This window comes from Lepisosteus oculatus, chromosome 19 (genome assembly GCF_040954835.1).
Source record: "Lepisosteus oculatus isolate fLepOcu1 chromosome 19, fLepOcu1.hap2, whole genome shotgun sequence".
Lineage (NCBI taxonomy): Eukaryota > Metazoa > Chordata > Actinopteri > Semionotiformes > Lepisosteidae > Lepisosteus > Lepisosteus oculatus.
The window spans coordinates 9,986,186-10,012,542 of record NC_090714.1 but is presented as its reverse complement, the minus strand read 5'-3'; the positions used below and the strand labels follow the sequence as shown (position 1 = coordinate 10,012,542).

General features: G+C 38.8%; 1 protein-coding gene across 1 annotated transcript in view; it reads right to left on the bottom strand.

Moving 5' to 3' along the window:
- Positions 1 to 63: 63 nt before the first annotated feature.
- The window catches only part of foxk1 (forkhead box K1), a 46,509-nt gene continuing 20,215 nt past the window's right edge, over positions 64 to 26,357 (bottom strand). Inside the window, exons 2-9 of the mRNA XM_006637109.3 lie at positions 24,760 to 24,957; positions 17,119 to 17,275; positions 14,387 to 14,533; positions 13,277 to 13,470; positions 9,444 to 9,610; positions 8,938 to 9,207; positions 7,608 to 7,838; positions 64 to 7,129 (exon numbers count right to left, since the gene is read on the bottom strand). Coding sequence (XP_006637172.1) covers positions 6,915 to 7,129; positions 7,608 to 7,838; positions 8,938 to 9,207; positions 9,444 to 9,610; positions 13,277 to 13,470; positions 14,387 to 14,533; positions 17,119 to 17,275; positions 24,760 to 24,957 — 1,579 coding nt within the window. The 3' untranslated portion in view covers positions 64 to 6,914. The remainder of the gene's footprint in view (positions 7,130 to 7,607; positions 7,839 to 8,937; positions 9,208 to 9,443; positions 9,611 to 13,276; positions 13,471 to 14,386; positions 14,534 to 17,118; positions 17,276 to 24,759; positions 24,958 to 26,357) is intronic.

Below are 26,357 nucleotides of genomic sequence, written 5' to 3'. Positions count from 1 at the left end.
CATCAGGACAGCACACTAAAAAAGTAACACACAATGTTGGAACCACTCCTATAGGAAACACACTGGATTTAAATTCTCTTTAATGTATCATTTTTCAAGGGTTATAGAAATTGATCTCTCCCAATGCTCAACACGTCCTTCGGTGTACACATCTCCTTTTTGAACATTTTTTTTTGCGTCTTGATAATATGGATAACATGAACAGGGAAAAGAAATCAGACAGCAAACCAAAAAGAAATAATCACAACAGTTATGAACACCCTCTTGCAGCTCTAAAATGTAACCATCTCTAGAACATTACATTGTTTGAAAAGTTGTATTCTAAAATCAGTCTCCTGTTACAAGGAAGCACAGCTCCTCAATCTCTTTGAGACACAGTGAGCATTTCAAAGTGACATATCTAGCAGCACTGGGTCTTGATTTTGTTAGTGGAGGATCAGAACTGACAGATTTGTGCCCATTAAAACTAAATCCACTGCGAAACCTTCATGTTGAAGAACTGCACTTTGAAGTGTATTTTATGTATTACACAACACAATGGGTTCTTCATGAGCTCGGATTTGGAGCAGAATTAACACCTTGTAGCCTAACAATACCAGTTTTCAGAAGCCTAGCTGGGAAGTAACGGGCTGGGATACCTCCAAGGAAAACCAGGTTGTTGCTGCCAGTGGTGTTGGTGAACTCTGTGATGCTCTTCTCTCTGTACAATAATTTCAAAACAACTTCTTACTTCTCAATCTGATAAGTGGTGTAGTGGGGTTTTTGACACTTTAATAAACTGTTATGCATCATCCAGGACAGTGCCGCATACCAGTGGCAGATGAAGTGCATCTTATCCTGTACTCCTATATGTGAAGCTCGTTGGGATGACATGCACTAAACAAATGCAACATATTATTAATTCAACCCCTATCTATCCACTGGTAAATTTAGTAAATGTCAATTAAGCAAAATGAAATAACATCGACATCAAGAGGCAAATGGGATATTTCAGGTATATTTGTGAAAATGTGAGGATATTTCAGGTATATGTGTGATTTCCTGCACTAAAACAAATAATAAAGGTTATGCACAATAGGGGATAACATTGGCCTATGGACAGTCCGTTCCAATTTCTTCCATTTTTCTTTCCCTGTCTTGAATACAGATTTATTCAGCACTTGCATTGCAAAGCACCATTTTAAGCTTGTTTTATCTGAAAGCAGTAGTACATAAAGATCTAGTATCTTAACTAGATTAACACCCCTAATCTGGCAGATATATCTTGTTGAAGTTTTCAATGCTGCACTGCACTTTAAAAGGGCACAGTATCACTTATGTTATGAAATACCTTTCTTTAGGTGGCCTGTCTCAGTCACTTCTTGGAATTCCACATAGACATTATATTTAACCATTTCAAATTCACACCCCATATTACTGTTTTTCATATTTTCATGGCAAGAGGAGGTTACACTGCTATTCCTGATACTTGCAGAGAACATTTTCTGTAAAAATAAAATGCAAAAAAACCCCAAAAAAAGACCATGGTCATAAACTACATTTTTCATAATGTGGATTAAAACAAGCTGGCAATAAACTCACAAAATACTGTTTTACTACTGCACAGAAATTACAAATGTAACATTTATGAGTCAGTTTATAAAAACTACTGCTGTCTAGTTATGAAAATAAAAACAGTTGTTCTGGTGAAACCTCTCCCCATTATGACATACTGAGAGCACTAACAAAAACATTAAAAACAGGATATAAAACAAAACACTTCAGAGATAATCAGGAACAGAGTTTAAAAGACCAAAAAGGTGTGCACTGAATGGACGTTTCTCACATCATAGACTCCAATAAAGGGACAACTATAGGACAAACGTTTGGATGAACAACAATCGAAATAAGAACAGCTTTTCCAGTATCTTATTGACCACATTCCCAGCCAATTCCACACCGGCTGGATTCCATTTTTTTTAATAAATAGTTGCCAATAAAATTCAAACGGCTGTTTATCTAGTCTTGTATCTATGAGTTCAATTCTGCTGGAACTAATGAGTGACAAGTTACGTGAACGAGTACATTCTGAAACACGTATAGAAGGAAGTGAATGACCACGCTTTAACTTATTTTACTCATCACTTTCATTGTATTATTATAATTATGTTTATTTCGGAAATACTTTCTGCTGGTTAAATATGGTTAAAAAACACAGTGTTTTTTCTGAACTCAGTGGAAAACAGAAAGCTTTAGCACCACTGCCATCAATGTGTGCTTCCACTGAGGTGCGAAAAGGGGAGAAAAATATAACTACAGGCTGGACATGACTACTATTACAAGAAACATTTCCACATCCTTAGGACTGCAAATGATCTAAACATTATTAAGTATTGATAAGAGCAGATGTTTGTGTTATAATGTTTTAAACCACTTGAGTTCTATTTCATTTTTGGGAAAACCTATATTCTATGTGTGAGGTAACAAGGGGCTTGACAAAAGATCTGGTTTGGGGATCCCCATAGCAGGAACCTCCCCCAATTTGGTATACATATTCCCTAGTAAGTCAGAAATTTGCCAAGCCCAGACGAGACACTGAACCATGCAACACTAGCTGTAGTATTGCAGCATTCAACACCGCAAGTGCACAATGTACTGGAGCTGTCACAAAACTAAACTGGCATCCACCTGCATCCTGGTGCACTGAAATCATTCACAAGAAGATTCTGAGCTTGCACTTCACTGAATTTTCCTGAATATGCAGTCCTGTTAGTCCTGAATCCTAATTCATTTTTAACTTTTAACAACAGTGTGTTTGCTGAAGCAGGATGAGGAATCTGTCCACAGCTAAACTGAAAAGCAATTAAAACAAAGACTAAAACCTCACATGCTCCAGGACAAACGGTGTCAATGAAAGTCATTTTATTGGTGATGAACTATATAACTATAACTATATAAGGTTGTCTTAACCTGACGGGCCTCTCTGGCACAACAGTTATATAAGATTTATAAAACAATGCCCCTCAGGCTGCAAAGTTGTAACAAAAAAATGATATCAATTCTCCTGAGAGATTAAAAAGGGGAACCAACTGGTCCAAGCTGGAGAAAGTAACACAATATGTCACTACAAAGGCAAATACATTCACATACATTTGTATATGTTTTAAGTTATTCATTCGTACACTTTTCTGTAGTGACCGGAAAAATGCTTTCATACATTTTATGGCAAAACTTAAGCAAAATAGGACTTGGCTAGTGTAAAAAGAAATATCTTCATTAATAACTTAGGCATACAGGAATTCTCATTCAAGGAGGACACATAAATTATCCAAAAAGAAGGAAAAGTGAAGTGAAAATAGACTCAGTAGACCACAAGCATAGATTATCAATCTAATTGAATATGACTGTAATTAACAAATTCGGAGTTTAAAAGGCATAGTTTCCCATGTGCCTTAACTGGCAATTGTGATCATTCAGAGCAGTTGAGTCTCCTAAACATTGGTGCTTGAAGCCTTGTCAAACAACCTCAACTAAGATTTTCCAAGCCAAGAGCACAAGAAACCCAGGTCCACCAGAGCTGGCCAGCATACAAGGCATGACAGTGCTCTCTGGGAGAACCGTGCATGCAGATCTTATCTTCTTGTCATGCTAGTTAGAAACTTATTGTCATGGATTGAGCTGATCAGTGGGGACAGTAAATGAAAAATAACTGCCAATTCCAAATTTTAAAAGAACAAAAATTATGTTTATTGCAAATTCCTACATGGCGTAGGATTTTACTCTTGATACAATTTACAGTTATTTTACTGATATATATGCATTTACCTGATACCGTGAGCTTTCAACATTAAAATTGTGCATGCAAAAATAGGAGTAGATTTTATTAATTGAATGGGAAAATTCAAAAGCCCGCGAGTCCCTGAAAGTATAACACCTTTTAAAATAAAATACTGCTCCATGTAACACTAAATTATAAACCAGAGTACTACAAAATTTCATCCTTGGTGTAAATTTCTCCTTGAGGTGAGATTAAGTAAAGGTTTAAGGCACTTGTCTGGAGGGGAAAAATTATTTAAAAGAATTGTTTTGGCAAAAGTATTTCTTTAAAAATATTTTGAAAAGGGTTTCATCTTTAAACAATACTAACAGCTAGGCATTAAGGGTTTACTGTTTCTGACATGTTTCGGTTGCATTCAGACTCACTTTGTTACTGAACCCAGGTAAGCACAGAAACTGCAAATACCATTAACATAGGTATATTCTTGCTTTTTTTCCCCAAACACCTTTTAATACCGGTGTCAAATTCAGGAATTTTTTCCCAGCTGCACACATCCCACTACTAAAAGATCTGTTACCTGACAGGTTTAACATTTTACATGTCAGCAGGGTTATTTTTCACTGTGCCTTATTTGTAGGGCCCTTCGTTTTTGTTTGTTGTTCAAAGTGGTGCAAATCTCCACATTTTTAGGTAAATACTGAGGTTCATTTTGGTGGTGAGAGAGGAATCAAATTCACAAAGGTCCAGAATGTACAAGAAGTGTAATGCTCTGGTAACATTATTGAAAATGGTTTGCTATAGAATCAACACAGAGGTGCTGTAATGTTTCTGAAAACATTGCTATACTCCTAACCCTTTGATTAAAAAAAGATTTTTCTCCTTCTAAAGAAACAGTTTAATGCTGGCAACTTATATCAGCCCATTTAAATACTCTTTCAAGTACTTAGGGCGATTATTTTGCTTAAGCTACACCCATTACAATATTTAAGTACATACATGTACCAGTCTTAGAAATCCGTGCCAAATGCCTGATACAGAGGATTTCAGTGTGTGAATTCTGAGGCCTCAGTAGCACAGGCTGGAAATAGTTTTTGAAAAGTGTCTTTTCCAGAGCTCCTGCAATCTTGGACGTAGTCAAAGTCAGAAAATACTCCATGAACAAGATGAATCACCGAGGACATGAGAAACAGCAGGGCTCAAATTTGGAAAGCAGACACAGAATACCAAAGAAGTGAAGACACCAATATCTGCCATCGTGGAATGGCATTTGAGGCTACACTTGAGATTTAAATAGCACAACAGCTTCCCAGAATGCTCATTCAATATGAAAACCTCCAGGGAAGTACTGCAATTGACAGTGGCTTAAACTTCAAAACTTCTTTTGACAGATTTTGAAACCATGTACTGTGTGTGTATTGTGTCTGCATATTTTCCATTATATTAACTTTTATAGTAATATTTCACTTTTAATACTAACTATTTTAAATGTTGCTTATACTGTAGACATTTATTAGCATAATGTACTGTATGTAAAGTCAGGTATTTTCTTAAACTGAATGAATGAATCAAAATTCAGGTGAAAACCCAGGATAAATTAATCAATCTGGAATTTTTTGGAAATGCTTCTGTATAAACCAAAAACAAAGGGCCCTGTTTGCAAGTACTTCATAAAAAAGTAAAGAGCCAAAAACAAGAACTATATATAGTTTAAAACATACAAATATTTACAGAACAGGAAATTTACCAAACTTCCTGCAGAATCATTGACATTCACTTGTGGTTTATTCAGTATCTTTTCTGAGGGATGCAGGTCAGCTGCCTATTGTTTTTTACACCCACTACTTCATAATGATGGCAATCAAAGCACATCAAGTTGCCAGCCTCTAAATTAATTTCCTGTAAAAAAAGCAATTTTCTCACTTTTCCAATGAACCACACTAACTCTGAGACTTCCACAGAGCCCAGCAATCAAGTTTCCCATCAACAGGAGAAATGTTCAGACTCCCTGGCAACTGATTCTGTCAAAAATTCAAGCTGCTTCTTCTGTTTTGTTGCTAAAGATGCAGCATTCCTTTCCATGCCAATTAATCACTATGTTTATTCTAATAGCTGGGCATTCCTGCAATATCCGGGATAGACAATGCTGCAGATTCCCTGTTAATGGTTTTGGGACTATATTCTACCCCAGCATCTGTTCTTTACACTTTGACCAGAATACAAACCATCTTTCTTGTTGTGCTCAACCTGTTATAATCTATGTTCTTTTGTATCTACAATAACGTCAACAGAAGGGCAAAGTGGAAATAAAGAACCACTAAAGTAAAAAAAACAAACTTTTTACATTCAACATGAATTTATGTTTGCACTACATGTTAGACTGACAAATCACAAACTGTGACAATTGTAAGTGATATTTAAAAATGCATTTATATAGGCTTGACAATGGTATGTTTGCTAAGAAATGCTGTTTACCACATTAAGCAGCTTCTGCTACCCAGGGCTCTGGCAAACAATAGACTAGCTTCAATTCTCTGTCCATTAAATTTGTAAAGATGTTATTTTTGTGTAAGAAGCATGCCTGACAACCCAGGTGCTCACTTTAAATAATAAAATGGGACATAAATAGCTATTCACAATACTCGCACATAAAGGTGAGACAATACTTTGATTCTCCTGCCTCCTAAAACAGATAATGCTTTTAATTATAAAAAGTAAGTGATGTCAAAGAACAACGATAGCTGCATTCATTTTGGTCCCACCCTGACCCGACTTAAATTACATACCACTACTTCAAGGGTACCTATTAAAAAGCAACATTAATGCTCTTACTCATGAGAACTTATACAGAATTGTGTTCCTCTCCCTTTCTGAAGGACTAATTATATTAAAAACCCTCCAGGTCAAAAAACTAGCAGGAACACTATTTAAGGCTTAATGGACAAATACATTTTTCTGCTCATTACAAAGCAAAAACCCATTTCCCAAAAATTATACAATCAATTGTCTGTATTTGAATAGCCTGTTCCTCCCTCTTTGACATTTAAAGTACACAACAAGTGATGGTTTTCTCCATTCATTTGGCACCTTGGGCTTTTGTTACTGTGGAACACACTAAAAGATCAAAGCCATTTCCGGTCTTATCCTCTTATGCTGCCCTTCACTCGGTGGCCTCCTGGGGCTGTGGTGTCACGGCCACAATGACAGGCTGAGGAACAGGGGCTGCACTGTCCTCTTCCACCTTAGGCCTCTTAGCCTCAGGCTCGCCTAGTGCAGAAGCTGGCTGCTCTGCCTCAGCGCTTGGTGGCCTGTTGACCACAACAGGTGTGGAGGTGCTGGCCTGCGCTGCCAAGATCTGAAGTGGGTTAGTGATGGCTGAAAAACAAAGAAAAAACACAATAGATAAAGTCATCAGATCAATTAGCTACTTGCAAGCAAACAAACTAGAGGGGCCAAAAGCCCTCCTCTCATTTATAATTTTTAAGCATAAAACTCTTAGCCAAACATTTTTGAATGAATTTTAGAATTTAATCTCCAGGACATTAAATATTTTTAACACAATCAAAAAGAAGCAGCTAGAATATGGATGGATGGACAGACTAGTTTGATAACGTCCTTAAGTTTAATGCACTCTAGTGTTTACAAAACACCAGAGTGCATCGTCTCAATGTGGACCACGAAACATTAAAATTATAATCACCAATCAATAAATTAGTGACTAACTGTTTCAAATGAAGGTGCAGTTTACATATTATAAATCACTCACTGTAACTATGAGTTACATTTTCTATATTAATTGTGTATGGGTTTAAAAAGACGGTTTTCGGATCAAGATGAAAGACTCCAACGGTACCGTAAGCACTGCCGGAGATGCTGGACATGGGGAGAGCATGCTTCCCATTCTGGGTCACGGGTCGGACGGGCAGCTGGTGCTGGCCCAGGGAGATGGGCGCTGCCTGCTGCACAATGGCAAAGGTCTGCCCGCCGCCAGCCTGGCTGACATGGCTGCTCACTGCCTGGATCACTCTGCTGGCAGTGGGGATGGACGTATAGGTCACCACAGGCTTCTCCTCACCCCCAGCCCCTACAATAGACAGCACTCAGTCACACGGCCATCTTCTCCGGGACCGATCCTGTCCACTCACCAAACCTTCTGAGTAGCTATGGATTTTGATTTTCTTCGGCTTCTTCAAAGCCACTCTGCCTCTGAGCTGGGTCACAGCTGATTTACTGTTATAGTCTACCACCATCATGTTAATATCGCGCCCTTATTTAGGACTGGCACCGAAAGTTTTATTTCTAAGGTGCTGTGATCTATGGGGCTTACAACTGCACATTAGAGAGGGAAAACAACTGTGCTGACAACAGTGCAGTAGGAAAGGGGTTCAAATACAAGCAGAATGCAGTAGGAAAGGGGTTCAAATACAAGCAGAATTAAATATGCTTGAAAGGTTAGGTGATATTGCATGCCAAAAATAAAAAAGACCAATAAACTGGTACATTGGTACATTGGAAGAAAGCAACTGTTTTCTCCCAAACAGAAACAAATCTAGATAATTTGTTAACAAATCCAGCAAAAACACTTCAGTGTAGTTATTTAGTTCCTGTAATGGGATCCACAGAAAAGCCTAGGGAGAAAAATATTACTCCTGCATGAGACTTTATCTGTAGTTTAATTAAGCATCTTAACATCTTAAATGATGCATTAAATGACAGATTCATTATCCCCCCCAACCAAATTAAATTGCCAATTGTTAATCAAACCGGCTTATCACTAGCCCTTGCACCAACACAGGAGGGATCGCTTTGGAGCCACCCTCCCTTTATATGCTGTCTCACGCAGCATTAACATCAGAGGGAGAAACAACCCACAAACTGCAAATCCACAGGGACCCCGCAGGCAACATGAATTTCCTGCAGGTCAGGAAACTGGAAGATACAATGGCGGATTCAAGCCAACCAGAACCTACTGGTGCTTGGCCAGTGCTGTTCGGGGAATCCCAGTCAGGTGAGAGTCAGGCGTCAGCAGCTGACACTCAGACAACGAGGTTCAATTTGAGATCAGAGCAAGGTTGAAAAATATTTTTTTTCCCCATGTTTGTTTGACCACCTTAAATTTTTAAATTGAAATACTAAGCAGTTTTTACCTTGCCCAGAATAACAAAATAGATAAGCTTCAGTACCTTTGGCTTCTCCAGAACTCTCTCCTCCACTCTGCAAGTTTCCCGATGGGGTGGTGTTGGCAAGGATGTAGCCATTAGAGGAGTTGGCCGAGGTAGTCACAACCCTCACCATAGTGACTGTGGGCGCTTGCTGGACCACATGGATGGCATGGCCTGAGGGCTGCTGGGAGGTGATTAATGACGCAGGCATGTAGGCCAAAGGTTTAGCCACTACAGTGGGTGGCTTGGGTGGAACGGCCATGATCACAGGCTGGGCACTCACTGGGGATCCTGCAGTTTTCAAAAGAACAGGACACATTAAACACATGTGAGGCCTTCAGAATATCAAACAAGACGCATGCAATATCTTTCCAAAAATAAAAACTATATACAGAAGTACAGCTAGTTACATTAACTTAAAAACCATCTTAAGGATTCCAATCCTGATGCTCGTTAAAGTCTCTGAAGCTGCACTGCATCATGATGCCTCTAAAGAGCTGTCCCTTGGAGCTATGTAAGTGCCCTACCTGGCGCACTCTGCGAGTACCGATACTCAGGCACAGAAGCCAGTTTCGATCCAAAGTCGTGGTCGTGTGAGATGGGGGAGCCCTCTCGAGACAAACACTCAGGGGTCTGCAGCCCACTCGAGTGAGGAGAGAGCAGGCCGGGGTGGGTGGGAGAGGCAGGCGCGCTCCTAAAAGACAGGCCGAGGAAGATTAAACCGAGGGTTAGGGACAGCACCTTAGGATCTGCACAGACGTCAGAGAGGTACCAGCCACGTTTTGTACTTCCCAGCACGCAACAAACTGGTATGATAAGACAATGATAGATTTTAATGTGTTGTTTCCCATGAAGTACTACCAGTTATCCTTCTAATCCATACCTCTGTATAACCTGTTTTTCGTTCATTGGCTTTGTAATTAATCATGACTCTTTTTTTCCATATCCCAGAAATTAATTGTAAGACACAACTCTTAATTATTCATTTTTAACTTTAACATCAAACCGTTAAAAAAGACTTAAATGAATTGCCCTTACTAAAAAAAAAAAACTGCGACGAGCTCATGGTAACAGCGTCTAAAAAAGAGAGGAGGAAGGAAGAGAAACCAAGTGAAACAGTCACTTACTTTGCTCTGCCCAGTCACATGATCGCAAAAGGGGAAAAAGAAAAAAGGCTGAAGCTAATCAGAAAGCGTTCATGGCAGTGTGAACAAATACTATAAAAAATATATAAATTATACCTGCACCACATTCACAAAGTTACAGTTAGGAAAATGACAAAAGCTTTATTTAGTGGATGTACTCATTTCATTGAACAGAGATGATGGAGGGAAATATAGTATGCCGATATATATTTTTCATCAACAGGGAGTCTACTGTGAAAGTCACAGGGTAGCAGATAGTGTGTGGCCAACACTGGAAGCAATAGTATTGGTACCACCTGCATATCTTGTGGGATTCTGTACCATTCCTCTAAGACACCCAGGACAAGCATGTCTGTTCACTGGTCTCTGAACCCTAGGTTCCACCCTCCATCCCAGATCATGATACAAATGATCACGGGGACTCCAGTGCTACAATAACAGCATGAAAAAAATACTCCTGGAATGTTGTTTCATCAGGATCTCACAGGAAGGGCAGCAAGAGAGGATTTAGGATTTGATTGATGTACCACTGGCACTCAGGCTGCCATCAATCCCTATGTGTGAGATTCTTTTGCGACTAGATTTTGTGAATACAGGCTGAGTGACCCTATGGAAAGCGGATTCTTGTGCTGCAAGCACTACTCTGGTCAGAAGTAGCTCAATGACAGAGCACTGGATTAGTGACAGATCAGGATTTAAATATCCTGCCCAGCTAGGCTGATGGAATAAGCACCTGTTAATTGAAGCACGTTTGTACAGCCCCAGGAGGCACTTGACTGCTTGTGTGAATGTGCCTGGGTTCCCTGGAGACCAAGGGCTGTGAGCTCTGGCTAACACAGGCATAACAGCTTTTTATCAATTTAATAAATGTTAATAAAGCAATGATTAAATCTCCCTCTTGTTACTGAAATGTAGCACTTGCACGGCTTCTGTGCTATTGTTACAGTAATGACAATCTGTCAATGGTTGCAAGCAATTGACAGATTGACAATCTTCAATTGACAATTGAAGCAAAATCTATAATATGAAAAAGATATTTTGAAGATGTTTATGGGGACTTCTCTCAAGAAACCTCCATTGGGTATGACAGGGCGGTACGGTGGCTCTTTGGCTAAGGATCTGTGCCTGTGGCTGGATGGCTGCCGGTTCGTATCCCGTGGAATCCTACTCCGTTGGGTCCCTGAGCAAGGCCCTTAACCCCAACTGTTCCAGGGGTGCCGTATAAATGGCTAACCCTGCGCTCTGACCCCAGACTTCTCTCCCTGTCTGGGTGTCTCATGGAGAGCAAGTTGGGGTACGTGAAAAGACAAATTCCTAATACAAGAATTTGTATATGGCCAATAAAGTGATCTTATCTTAGTACAAGTCAAGCACCTTAAACAAAAAGAGCTTATTATCAGTTACAAATGAGAGTAGGCCATTAGGCCCATTTAGTCTTCTTGTAGCTAGTAGCTGTAGTTAGTAGCTAATAGATTCACAGATCTCATCTGCTCATTTCTTGAAAGAAGACAAAGTACTGGCTTCAAAAACACAGTTGAGTAGCTTGTACCAGACTCTCACAGCCCTTAAGTGCCAACAGAAACAAAAAGTAGCCTCGATACAATTCATGTGAAACAAATCATGTGGACTTACAGCCCACGCAAGCTACAAATCTTTAATAGACTGCATCGTTACTGTACATGCGTCGATGTGATTTTGGGAAAATCCCCAAACTAAAGAAATGGACAAAAGTAAAAAATACCCCTATTAAGACAAAAAAACATGAATCATAAATAAGAAAAACAGCAGAAGTTATGGCAAGGCAGCAGAAAAAAGTCTGTATGAACCAACAGACATAACCAACAAGTGCCACTGTGACTTTGGTTAAGATGTGACAAAAAAGGAAAATCGGAGAGAAGCTGCTTGTCTCTTACTAGCTGACAAACTGTACAAAACAGGAGGACATTTGTTACAGCAAGGTTTGAACTTGATGTGCAAAAACTCACGTTAAAAAATGTTTTCAGCTTTAGAAAGACATTGTATGAGGAATTACAATCAGACCACCTATTACTTACTTTTACTGCATTACCTTCATCAAAGTTTGCCTGTACAGTGGCTAAAAAGTATATTTTATCTGTGCATCACCTTTGAGGTACTCTGGCTGAGATGGGGAATATATTGAGGTGACAGACTTTTTGAGAGTGAAATAAATTCTCAGAGTTTTTGGACCTGGACAATGATGATTAACCAAGGGATTTTTTTTTACTGATTGAATTACAGAGCGAATTAAGCATGAATGAACTGAACTTGTCAGAGCAGGAATAGCAGAACATTTCTAATATGGCAAAATAGATCTAACATTTTGGCTAGAATCTGGACTTCCTCATCTGTCAACTGCAACTGACTATATCCACAGCTTACTGCAATCGAGTCTGACACGTTCTATGTGGCAAGGCTGAAACAGCTTGAAACCAAGTTTCACAAATATTCCAGGATTTTGACACAATTGATCTGCTCACTGCTTTCCTCAAAAATCCCTTTTCTTTTGCTGTCAGCTGCTGAGAATGTTAGAGCAGCTAATTTCAATGAATCACCAGCAAACTGAGCAATCATGTTGCCATATCAGATATTCTGAGCATCTGGTGTGACATTCTATAGCAGAGGATTATACTGAAGTCAGAGAAAGTGACTTACCTACCAAGCCACACTTTCCACAGTGAAAGTCCTTAAACCTAAGTACAGCAAAAGCCCGAGCAATAAAAATCTGCAAGCTCAGCTCTCAGTAATAAGATTACCAGAATTAAATACCAAAATTGTACTAATTTTACATTTTACAGTAAAATTTAGGAAGAGCCTCACTAAGCTGCATACCACATTTGTGAAGAGGTTGATGAAAGGATTTCTGTACTGTAAAATGCAAAGTCCTTTTTTAGGACAGCAGGCAGATTACAGGTGTCACTCTGAGCCCGGAACACAAATCACTGACACATGCCATTATGTTTAGAACCATTAAAACAACACAATTACCAAAAGAAAATAAACTTATTAAATAAGCAACTTAGTTACCTCCATTCCTTTACAGAAACAAAATACAGCACAGAAGTCTGAACCTTGAACTCTGCGAACATAACAGGCAGTAAAATAAACGTGTGCCTTGCAGTGCCATCAGTGTGGCCCAGCAGGAGAAAGAGGGTGGTCAGGTGTCCATCCAGGGTGAACAAGAGGAGAGGACCTACCTGGAGGAGAGGGGTCCGAAGGGGGTGCGGAAACAGGACACTCCCCTCTGCCGCCGCTTGCGGAAAGCCTGCTCTACCAGCTTGGCCTCAGAGGAGGGGTCGATCCTCCAGAAGGAGCCCTTGCCCGGCTCCTCCTGTGACCGCGGCACTTTGATGAAGTAGCGGTTTAGGGACAGGTTATGCCGGATGGAGTTCTGCAGGAGGAAGGAACTAACTTTGAGCACAGATATAGCTGAAGGACAGGAGTGCACTGGAAACATCTGATCACAAAACATGGTTCATCAAACAGAAGGAGGGCTTTTGTAACTACTGACTTTGACACAGCCAAAGGATTATTAGCAAGTTCATCACTGCATTTCTGTGATTTAATAATGGTGGGTAAAGCAATTCCACACTCAAGGAACTCCGTGGCAAAGTGCTTTAATAAGCCTTTTAGGAAAGTTTACAATGATAAATGTACCAAAATATTTAACACTTTTACCTGACATATAAGAAACAAAGCTAGATCAATTTCATGCTGGAAAGTAGAAAGAAAAATATCTGAGCTGTTGAGCCTTCATCAAGTGTGAGAAGCCTCAACAGCTTAAACACAGTGTTCTTTCCTTCTACATTTCAGTGAGGAATTATCCACTAATGTTGGAGACCGTCACACTTCCCCATGAGTAATGTTAGAGGTTTGTTTTTTTTAAGAAGATTTTTTTTAAAAGCAAGATTAAAACCTTATTTAGTCAAGATAAGAGCTAATTTGTGGAACAGTTTTGACCTATACTACAAGTCCAAGGATCTAGTAGACCTCTATGGAGATGAGCACAATATTAGCAGTTTTTTATGTACAGAAAGTATAAGGAGGCACAGTGATTCAGAAAGAAATGTCCCAATGTATTGCCATTACTTATGAAAATATTTACTGCTTTGTAAAAAGAACAGAAGAGCACTCTGAATGGGACAGATGTTAGTCAACATTAAGAAATCTGATCACAAATTTCAAATGGCACATCATTAATTTGGATCTACATCTGTAAAGGCAGTCAATGCATGCAGATTTAGATCACTTCAAGGAATATAAAAAAAGCAAAGAACTGGACAAATGTCTAAAGCTCATGTGCCTACCTGCCAACCTTTATCAGCAGTCCTGTAATAGGGATAATGCTTGGTGATGTGAGCGTAGATGCCACTTAGTGTTAGCTGTCTGTCCTGAGCAGAAGAGATGGCTTGAACAATGAGCTGCGCATATGAATAGGGAGGCTTGGATTCATCCTGAGGGATAAACAAAACGCATACCTTCAACATTATATGCAGATACAATGCATTTAAATTAAATTCACACAGTAATATTTTCGGGACACTTTAAATCAGCAGTATTTTTAAACATTATGCATATACTGGATACAAAAATATCTTCTGCACTGGCTAGCTTTTTATTAACACTTTTGAATTATATGTTGCCTACCACATGAGAAACCATTAAAACTCCATTCTCCCCACTTCGAAGAACACTGCATAAGCAAAATGCTTCTTTTGCAAACACAGTAAGACTTAGCTACATATTAGAATTGGATGTTCATACCCCAGAGGTTATGTTACTGGTTGCTTTAAGATTCAGAATAAGATAATTAGGATGTACTGCTGCATGTTTTACTATATAGGCAATAGTATGCTTTGGCTTTATATTAAAAGTACACATTTCAAAAAAGGTGGGGAAAAGTACCTTGCACACTACTTATGTCATTCACAAACAACAAGACCTGCACATGTTTTTAAAACAACACACTTTCATTCACACAGTGCAGAGTTTAAACAAATGTGAGAGCCGAGAATGAAGACAAAATATAGACATTGTAATAGGGTGGAGGATGCTAGAGTGTCCTCTCATGTAAAAGTAATCCTTCTACAAATTCCAAATAAAATAAATCTGTTACAGAGCTCTACATAGCATGTAATTTTCTCTCTGTGAAGAATATTTTCCTTTATAACTACCTTCAAGAAAAAGTGGAGGTCCATATCTATAAGCTTAATGGAAAAACAATGTATTTTGAAAGCCTCTTTTATTAAAAAAATGAGTAACACTTAAGATAAGGGATGGCAAATGACATTTCCTAAAGCAAATATATTGGGATGGCACAGCAGGGCGAGACAAGATGGCAGCCCTTATCTGGACCACATTCCCAGAAAAGTGTGGGGAATTAGGTGCTGCCCTCCATCATTTTAAAAAACAGAAGCAGAGGTTCCAATGTTTTACACTGGCTTGGCATCTGGGGCCAGTGAAGGAAGCAACCAAAAGAGGGACTATTGAACCTGTGAATTACTTTTCAAGAGACTGGAGTTTTTGTCAAGAGTCATGGTGAGAAATGTGTTTATTTTGAGCCCCAGAGAAACAGTGAGCTCTTTTGTTTTGAATGTATATAAGCGGTTTAGCTCTATGTTAAGGAACTGGAAAAGTCAGACAGGAGCTCAAAGAGGAACTCAGGCTTTTGTTTTGGTAGTTGTTTTGCTTATTTTCCCTGCACTATAAATAAAAGGGCTGTCTGCCCTTTCTTTCTCACACCTGAAGAAGGCCCCATGGCCGAAACAATGCGTTTTCTTTCTTCTCTTTTCAGCATTGATTAAACCTATTACTTTTTTGTTTGCAGCCTACGCATGCTGATGCAGCTACCCACCTGAACATGTATATTTACAAACCTTTCTCCCTCTTTCTTATTTTGAATGAGTATCTTTTGGTAAGAAGTGAGCAAATTATTACATATTAATTGTATTATATATATAGAGGGAATGGGTAAGAATAGACTAAATTCTTAAGTATGTGAGTTAAAATGCTTTTATCTGTTCTCTAAAAATTAGATATGTAGTGAGCACTGTCACTGACTGCAAAAAGCTACGTGGCATTGATAATAAAGCATGTTCAATACATTTTGTTATATTATCAGATAAAAAACTGAAATGAAAATGTTCATGGAGTCTTCACTTTACTGCATTATTTTAAACCCTCGGCACTGTTTTTAAGACTTTTTTGCAGTTTTCTGTGACTAGAATCATTAGCGATCATCAGTACTTCTTTGTTACTTTTATATTTACCACACAAGTTCATGAACAGTGAGGTTAAGCACCATTACCGTCCCCCAACCCAGGACATGCCTCTCTATATGTTAATAACACTTCAGTTTACATTTTTCTCAGGAATCCCATGGATCAGAGGTTGCAGTGTTGAAGCAAAATGTGAGGCATTCTCAATTGGAAGAGAAAAGCAAAGTGGATAGGGTCAATAAAGCACTTTCAGTGCACTTATGACCAACAACTTAGAAGCATGAGGTCCAAATTCAGAGGCTGATCTTGCACCAGAAAAAAAAAAAGAAAGGGCCCTAGCAAATTCCAAAAATCTCCTTTCTGCCTCCTGACAGTCTTCATTTAATTTTTGATTACATTCCCACACAATTTGGAATCGCCACATGTTTTAAGGCTTGGCTTTCTGGCCACTCTGTACAGCACAGGAAAGGAAAACGTGCTCCTCAGACAAGCCACTTCCATCAAGACCCCTCCATCTTTCAGCAGCTGCTTACAGGAGAGTGAGTGGAGGAACTATACATCTCTCTGGCATCAGAAATCCAGTAGGCGCCCCACAGGACAGGAGATTCTGTTTTACTGAAACAGACAGGACTTTGCGCCACTAACAGCCACCCTGCTGATTTACTGCTTGGAGAATCCAAGTCAAAAGGCGCTAACGACATGGCCTAGGCTCGAACCAGCAACAGAGGCCAAACAACATGGCAGGCGACCACTTTTATTGGCTGAGCCACTCAGGAGCCCGCGCCTGTTGCCTGAGAGAGCAGCGAGGTCAGGACTGTCACCTTTGGGCTGTCGCCTCCCGATGTCTCAGCCTGCTGTTCCGACACTGCTTTGGCGGCGAACTCTGCAGCCAGCTGCAGTTCTGAGGTAATGTTTCGTCCAAACCGATACCCTGAGGACCCCGCTCCACGCGGACTAGCTGGACAGGAATTGGGAACACTGTGGGGGGAGGGAAAAAAAAAAGGAAACTCAACACAAGTGCAAAACAAAATCTGAAGTATCATTCAGAATTCAAGGGCTAATCATGTTGTCATAAACGGTGATAACTGCCACCAACACAATGTAAAACATCACTTTCTGTGCGACCAAAAATAATGTAAAAATGCAATGATGTATTGAGACCATTTATAACACTTCATCATTATCACTGAACTGAAACTATTTGAAACAGCAGCAGATGTTATTTTGCAGCCAACACGTTTTAAGAGGTGTGGTGAGCTTATTTAAGCAAAAGCGGTCACTGTCAATTATTTAACTTCAGAAACTATAATATTAGAGAACAATGAAAAAAGAAAAAAAGTTCTCGTTACTAAATGTTGACCAGTGCTACACTATATGCATGCATGTTCATGCTGTACTATTATGAGACCACGAAAAGATAATATGCTGAATTTATTTAAAAAAAAACATGTTTTGAGAATGACAAAAACGGTGCCAATAGAGATTAGGCCTAGTCACTTAAAATAAACACTTAAATTTCTCTTAGTCTCCCTGGAATCTCATGGAGAACAGTTTTAAAAGTGTGAAGTACAAAAGCCCACCATGAGTAACATAAATGCAAAGGGATAAAAAGTTTACCAAGCTAACATCTACTTGGTGGCTGACAGTATATAACAAAAAGTCTGTTTCTTCTGATGTACATTTCTACAGCAGTAACACAAAATAAAATACAATAAGACTAAGCCACACCTGTCTAGAAATCGCAAACAGTTTAGAAACAAGGATCTTAGTGAAGTTCTGTTTACATTCCTGAGTAGTGTTTTCAGTTGCAGCAACAAAATGTGTGCCCTCTTATGTACATCATTATCTCTGCACAATACATCACACTGACGCTAGACAACACATTCCTGATGGAGGACACAGCTGTTGACACACCATAATTCTTCATGCTGCTGAAGTGTACATCAATGCCACAGGAAGAACAGCCGCAAATCTCTGTTCTCCTTTAATAACATGTTAATAAGCCTTTAACCAGATAAGCCAATTGAAACAAATTCTCATTTAGAATGATGACCTACAGTTTACCTATTTACCTACAGCTGGACAGTTTACCTGAGGTCATGTTAATGTTACTTCCTCAAGGGTAGAATAGCAGTGTCTGACCCGTGAGTTAAACCTACAACTGACTTACAAGTCCAGAGCTCCAGGCACTATTCCACAATGCTGTCTGAACACAGTTCGTGTGATTTCTTATTTTTACTACAAACTTAATAGAAGGTGGCTAGATTCAAAATACAAAACAAAAAAATAGTAAATAATCAGTAGAACGCTTGCATAATTCTAATACTAGAAATGTTTGTTTTGAAGAATTACAGCCCAAAGAAAAACAGTTTGGTGAAAAACGAAACATGATCCATTAGGAGTTTTCACTTTTACCAAAGCAGTTAGTGTTTACTACGTGGTCCAATGGCATAAAAGTGGTAACAGCTGAGTTACTGAGAAAGTAAAAAATTTTCAGCCAGTAGATGGCTCTGTTACCACACTATCTTGTCAGTGTCTGTTGACAATACTGTTCAATTTAAAAATATATTTTACTTTATGACACACAACTATGAAACACTTAAGACATTTGACTCCCATCTTTAAACTAAGTCTTCTTAACTGAGTTCCCTAAAAAAAAAAAACCAGAGTGACAAGATATTTCATTTCAATCCTCTTCACTCACACCAGTTTGCCTATTTGAGTGTGGCCTGAATTGTAAACGCCTCTTTTTTTCCCGTTCAGTTTAACTTCAATTCTTTCATCAGCATTCAGAAAGCTTTTCACTATCAAACTATGTGTACAGTGTGCTTGGACACTGAAAAATAGCAACAGCTCACACCCCTGTTCTTAATTTAGTGATCCAGATGGCCCCGGAAAAACAGCTTGTATATCTGCACTATTTCAAGTGGGGTTAATAATCAGACACCAGTTTAAAGAATCTATTAATTGCTTTCATTCACCTCAACTGTAAAGAGTGTAATGATGAAAGTACCTCTTTTTTTGTTTGAGTTGATCATTTTAAGGTTCAACTATTGGTGTAGTAATGAAATTCATAGACATGACCATGATTATCAAACAATAACACCATTCCACCCTTTCAATAAATCCTTGTGGTGTCTGAGTACGACGTGTCACCATGTGTGCTGCTAGCTTGAAGTGACTACATTATAATTTAATTCACATAAAGTATTTGGAGCAATACTCCCCTTGTACTCCTTTTTTAAAAATGTTCAGGTGGCCTTAAAGTGCTGCCAATGGCTTTATCTGGCCAGGGGCAGCTTGCACACACACATGGTCAAAGTACAAACCTGAAGCAGCACACTCACAAAGGCTGAAAAACAAACCAAGCTCTCAGCGAGACACAAGCTTTTCTTGTCACACATCAAAACGTTCGAAAATAATGGAGGAATTTGAGATGACACACTCACCTGAACACCAATATATATTTGTCCAGAAGAAAGTGCTTTAGAATCTAGGAGTCCATGACACTGATCTGACATGCCAAGTATTATTAATATTAAATACAGTACACAGATGGCTTCATCATCTGTTGTTTTTGATTTCCAAGTAAATCTTTTTCCTTTTCTTCTTTATTTATCATCCCATTACTTGTCAAGTAAACACTCCTTTGCACAAGTAAACACACAAAGAGCACTCTTGCATATGCTAAACATACAGATGGGCAGTGCAAAGTCACTAGATCCTTTTCAGTTTGACACTGTACATGAAGCAAATTTTGATGAAGACCGATATAGAATAAAAACAAGTGTCCACGCAAAACAAATGCATACAGCCTGTATGGTTTCATGAGTGCATTTCCAAGAGAAAAATTGGTTACATTAGCAAAAAGTGTATACTTCAAAGAAAAGTCTTTCATGCCAGAAAGCTAATGAGCACAAAGAAGCTAATGTAATGGCTGGTTATTAACAAATTAACAGATTAACAGATTTGTCCAACATAGATCAATAATTAACTACCACTGAGTACCAAGAGTTACAATCGGTGAAAATCCAAAACATCCAGCAAAACCTCCTGCTATCTGAAATATCCTTCTTCAGACCTACTACAATGAAGGGAAGATGTCACTCATCTTTAGATTATTAAAAGATATTTTTAACAAAAGATATATTTTTGTAGTTTAGAAAAAGAAATCATTCTTGTAATCAACAGACCCTTTTCTTTTTTTTAATCTTCCTAGCCTGATGAGTCAGTTGAGAACTACTGTAATTCCAGTTAACAATGATGATTTGGAGACTAATGTTCATTTATCCTCCTTTCAGAAAAATGTAATCTGTCATTTCTGACAGTTACAATTCTTGTACAAACCAGGTCAGGGTAAAAATTTCCTTTTTCAGATCCTTACGTTTGATGTTTTCCTGCTCAATGTCAATACACTCATTCTCAAAAGCAGTGATAAAAGGTCGTGTGCATGTTAACTGATTTCGCAGAGCAGAACAACTACACTGCAACACTACTTTTCAGTCAACCCCCCCAAATCTGCCACTCAGGAGTGACCAAAACTGTTCGGAGAGGTTTAATTTTGGTCATGTAAAAAGAAAGTAGAAAAAAAAAAAGATATGGTCTGATTTTAGTCTGAAACATTGAATATTCTCTGTGTGCAAATCATTTCATTGCCCTGGAGCTGGGCAGAGCATGTTGTGTTTTCCTTTTTAGCAAGGAACTAACATCTGCTTGATCATTTAATACAGAGCTACATCTTAAGTCACCAAGGCAAAAACAATGCAAAAAAATGTAATCACTGCTGTTGTGTGCCCTCTTGACTTACATCCAGATTTCTGGTATCGAGAGACTACATTTACGTCAGAAGTCCTACCCACAGCAAATAACAGTTCTGCAGTTAACAAATCATTCCCCTCCTAAAACAAAGCTTTTCTCAGTTATAACACTGAGATGGGGAGGGGGACAACAACATATACAGAAACCGCTCTAACACAAAGGGAAACCTGTCTAAATGGCGGAACCGGAGAACTCTCTAACACAGCTAGAGGGGCCCAGACCATGGGGAGCTGCTGCTGCTGCTGCTCCGGCTCTGTTTGTTTTGGGTGTGAGACTTGGCCGTTGGAGCCTGCCCGAATAAGGGGACGCAAAGGGGGAGGCAACAGGGAGCTCTCTCTCAGAAAAAGGAAACTCACTGCGGCTGAGAAATGCTTTACCACAACAATCTCCCCTCCACCAATCACAAAACAGCAAGCTCAACACACGCCATATATGGCATATGTACACACACACATACAGAGCCTGATGCAGCAGAGGAGAGGTGGTGCCACTGGGGGCAGGTTTCTCTGAAAAACAAACTGCCACATGGAGACAGAGCCTGGAGAAAAGAGGGCAGAACACACAGACGTAACCACCACAAGAAAATGAAAGAGACTGGGTCATTTAAAAAAAAAAAAAGATTTGCACTATTTGTACTGGTGCTGCTAGTGTCTTTGAAGAAACAAAATGAAAGCATCCTTCCATTTCAAAGTTTACAAATCACTTTCCCAAGTTTTGTTCAGCTTTAGCACGTGAAGCAGTTCTGGAGATACTGCGGGCAAACGTTATTGTGTCTCGAGTTGTTCAAAAGCAATGCAGGACAAACCCCGTGAAACGGTTTAGGCTGCATCTTTACCAGTCTTGCTGTTTTGTGTGTTCAAACAAAAAATCACCCAGATGTCCATTTGAGCTTGAAGTCTATTGAAAATGCAGATTTAAAGGGTATAAATCATTTTAAAGGGAATAAACCAGTGTCTTAACATGATTCACAGTCCTGCATTACTTTTTATTTTTACACAACCATTTGCTCAAAAAATCATCAGGATCCAGAACTGAGAATACCGAAATTTACAAGCACCATTTTCTCACCACACTGAAATGTAAGAAAGTACACAAGAGAACAGTCTTTTGTCCTGTTTCATTTAAGCCTTTTTCACTCTACAGGACTCGACACGACTTCTAGTCAGAGAGAACGTCAAATTTAACGACTGCAGTTGCTGAATCTCGCTGCCTTTTCTGTCCTAGAGGGTGGAAAATTATACGACTAGGAATCGCAGGGGGTGACTAATTACACAATTCCCTCATGACTTTTCATCATGGTTCCAAATCCCGTATTGCACCGCGAAAGTACCGCGAGGTTGCCTCATTTTGGCAGCCAATCAACGTGGAGCACATCGGAATAAGAGGAGGAGCACCGCACGAAAGTAAACAAACATGAAACATCGAACAGACATCTGTTCTGGCACCGAAGTTTGACAAGCCTTTCCTCCATTTCCACAGTCCAAAACACTCGCATTCCTCCTTGCCTTGCAGCAGCATTGTACTTCCGGTTGAGCGCTCATTGGCTGTTGACTGTCGCAGACACAAGAGTAGGCTTTTATCATAGCCAGTTGCAGAGAGTCATAGGGGCTGTTAAGAGCGCTATGACTGAGTCGCTGGGGGTGTCATACTACACTACTGACGGTAACGGGCACTTGCTGCAACTCTCTACAACTCACTGTGATTTTCTTGAAACCGAAAGGAAAAGTCGTGTAGTGTGACGCCAGCATTGGTAATGACAATTACACAGAATCATGTCATGCATTTCAAGTAAAAATTTAGAAATATTTCCTCATAAAATAATTAAATAATTATTAAATAATAATAATTATATGTAAATCATATACTGGCAGTGAGGACTGTTCTTCTTTCATCAAGAAATTCAAAGGAAGGAAAGAGTTAAATACAAGCAACAGAAATGAAACAGGCCTACATGTGTTATACCAGCTATGCAAATGCCTATTTTTTTATAGAAATGTAAATTTACACAACGTAATTAACATCTGCAATGCAGTTAAGCACTGGAGTGAAAGCTGTTTATCAGACATCTGTCTTCCAAGTACTGTAAACAGTATGTATATGAACACTTTCCCTAACTCTGATTGTTACACAAGCTCCTAGCATATGTGCTCTTCATTTCAGGATGCTGTTCTGAGAAGACACACTAGAGAACTGTGCAGGCCTGCTTCTGAAGACAGGCTGCTATTCTTGGGTGCTATGCTCTGCAGTCTTGCATTGATTAATCCCTTGCTGACAATTCATTCTCACAGACCTATTTCTGTGCATGTTAGGGCATTCCTCAGTTTTATGGTGACCCCTCAAACAAAATAAGGTAAACCTCATTTGATATCATGGCAGAGACATCCATTATGACCTAGACAAGCAATGAAGCTAGAGAATTAAAAGGAACAACATCCTGGCAAAAGGGTCTGACCTGTTGTGCACTAAGCATCAACAGTTAGTTCCTAAGCATCAACAGATAAACTTACGTTTCACATTTTGAAGTTACAGTAGGAATAGTTACAGTAGATAAACAGGACCAAATAACTGATACCTAACAGGGAATATATTCTTGTATAACTTCACCATTTTATATTCTATAAACATGTTTTTAAAACACTACAACTATGTTTCAGTAGTAAAACCACAAAATTAGCAATGGTCTTTGAATTCTACAATGCAGATCCTCAGATGAGTAAGTTTTAAGTTTAAAAACTTTTCACTAGCATTCCACTAGCAGTCTCTGTAAAGGAGGCGGAAGCTATTAGCAGTACAGTACACCTGCTTCGAATGAGCCTTCTTTCTGTTTAATATACAGCTTCAGAAATATTTGACATTTTACTGTGCACTTGACTTTCCACATAAAAGTTATCACTTTTGCTGAGGAAACAAATCCCATGGCTATCATGTAAGAGCATGCATTCTATGCAAGGCTGTTAAAACTCAGTGCTGAAGAAAAAGAAATGTTTGTTAATTGTTCTTTATTTCTGCTCAGTTCTTTAGAGGTCAATGTTTATTTTCCAAAGAAAAAACAAAAGATAAAGAAAACGGCTGTCATCACAGCACAGCATGAATATGCATATATTATTTACCCTGTAAAACATAATGGAGGTGTAGTAGGGCAGACGTGACCACAGGGATCCCTGACCTTGACCTCGATCCAAACATAAAAGGTCATTCTAAACCACCTAGATCCAACAATTTGGAAAACTTGTTGGGTTACAACTAATTAAGCAAGTAATTTGATCCGATTCAGGCAACCTATATTCTTTAAACCTGAAGGAAATTAAGATACATTCAAATGATCTCTCAATTACATAATTGAACAAAATCTAAGGAGAGCACAGTTATACTTTTTCAGGTCTATAAGAATGCAGCAGTTAGCTTTGAAACTAAAGATTTAAAGATTTTAATCATTTAAAGATTAACATTTTAAATTTCCAAGAGTGGGGTTGGCCAATTTGCCTTCTAGTATAAGAAAATGAAGCAGGAAGGATGCTATAGGATTCATTAAGGCAGGAGCCACATTAAGGCTGGAGCAGCAACATGGTCACTAATTTACAGGCTAAACTGTGAACTGATTCAAACAGCAGACTCTTCCAAAGTCCTGGCAGGTCCGTCCCTACCTGATGGTGCCAGTAGGAGAAGGCAGCGGACTCATCATGGTTCTGAAATCAGGATCAGGAATGTTGATTTTCAGAGGAGAGATCTGGGCATAAAGAGGCCTCACTGGGGATAATGGGGCTTCCTCCTTCACCTCTTCTTTGTGGTACAGCGAGGTAAACTGGATCTTAATGACAGTGCTGGGGAAACGAAATGTACACCTGGAAAACAGGAAAAAGAACAATACAGGGTTGTTGTTTTTTTAAAGAAAAGCCTAAAAGGAAATTGGACTCATTGCAAGCTTAACACAAAATTCAAGATGAATTGTTCACATTGCATAAACTAAGACTTAATAAGAAACACACAATACACCAACAGGGATTAAATTTAGAATCGCACTAATTATGTCCTTGTACAAATATTGTGTCATATTAAATAAGTCTGTGGGTCCAGTGCAAGCCTTGGAACCTTTCTTCTCAAAGTATTCCAGTTGTATTATAGGAAAATAAATCTGCACTAAAAATATACACATCTGTTGTTGTTCCTGATAAAATATCTGCAACAGTAGGAAAAAATAAAAAAAACATAACAGAAGCATGTAGAATCACCCTCCTGTTGGGCTTCAGCAGTAATGTTTGGAAACACACAAAACCTAATACTGTTTGTCTAAATCTGCAAGATAAACACCTAGCACTTTCAACTCAAACAGTGTAATGCTACATCAATGATGATTACAGTTTAATAGACTGCCTGGCAGAGGCGGCTTGTTGGCAAATATGCACTGCGTGTTCCCCATAAACACAATACCACTGTAATATTGGTGTTCACATCCACAGTTCTCTATTATACATCTCAGTTACAATGAAACAACCTTTTCACTGACCATCACCGTGTGATGTCCATCAAAATGGCATATGAAGGGATGAGAATTTCTCCTTAATTACCCAGTCTTTGACAAAGAACAAATGCTTACTGTTGCACCTTTAGTGCAATATACACAAAACACAAATGCATTCATGCATTGAAATTAAACTCCCCTTTTAACATCATGTTACATAACAATATGTTAAGATGCTGTCAATGTTTCACCATCAAGTATTTTATAATTCTAAATACAATACAACCATTCTGTTATTATAAAGGTCCTAACTCAAATCCGGTTTTACAGTAGAGAACTATAAAAGAGTTTTACTGATGTGCATGTGCTCACAGAGGGGTATGTGTGGAGAAAAGGGCTGTAAGGTGCGATTGCAATACTCTTCAGTCAGGATGTGGTTGTTGAGGAGGAACCTCCAAATTTTACCAGCTAACAGGGGAAAGACAGGTTTGTTGTTTGCGTTGCTACGGGAATCCGCTTCAGTGCAGATTGAGAAAACCAGTTACAGGACATAAAAAAAGCCTACCTCTGTTTCCGATTAAAAGTCACATGGCCAAAACTTACAACCCTTCTATAATTATATCGACTTGTAATTATTGTGAAACATTTGAACCCACTTTTATTAATAGACAAAGTTAACCAATTGCTATAAGCAACCAAAAAAACACAGGCTGTTAGAGTGGTAATACCAGTCATTTGTTGAAACTGACAATTATGCTTGTATTATACTTCAAATATTTATAT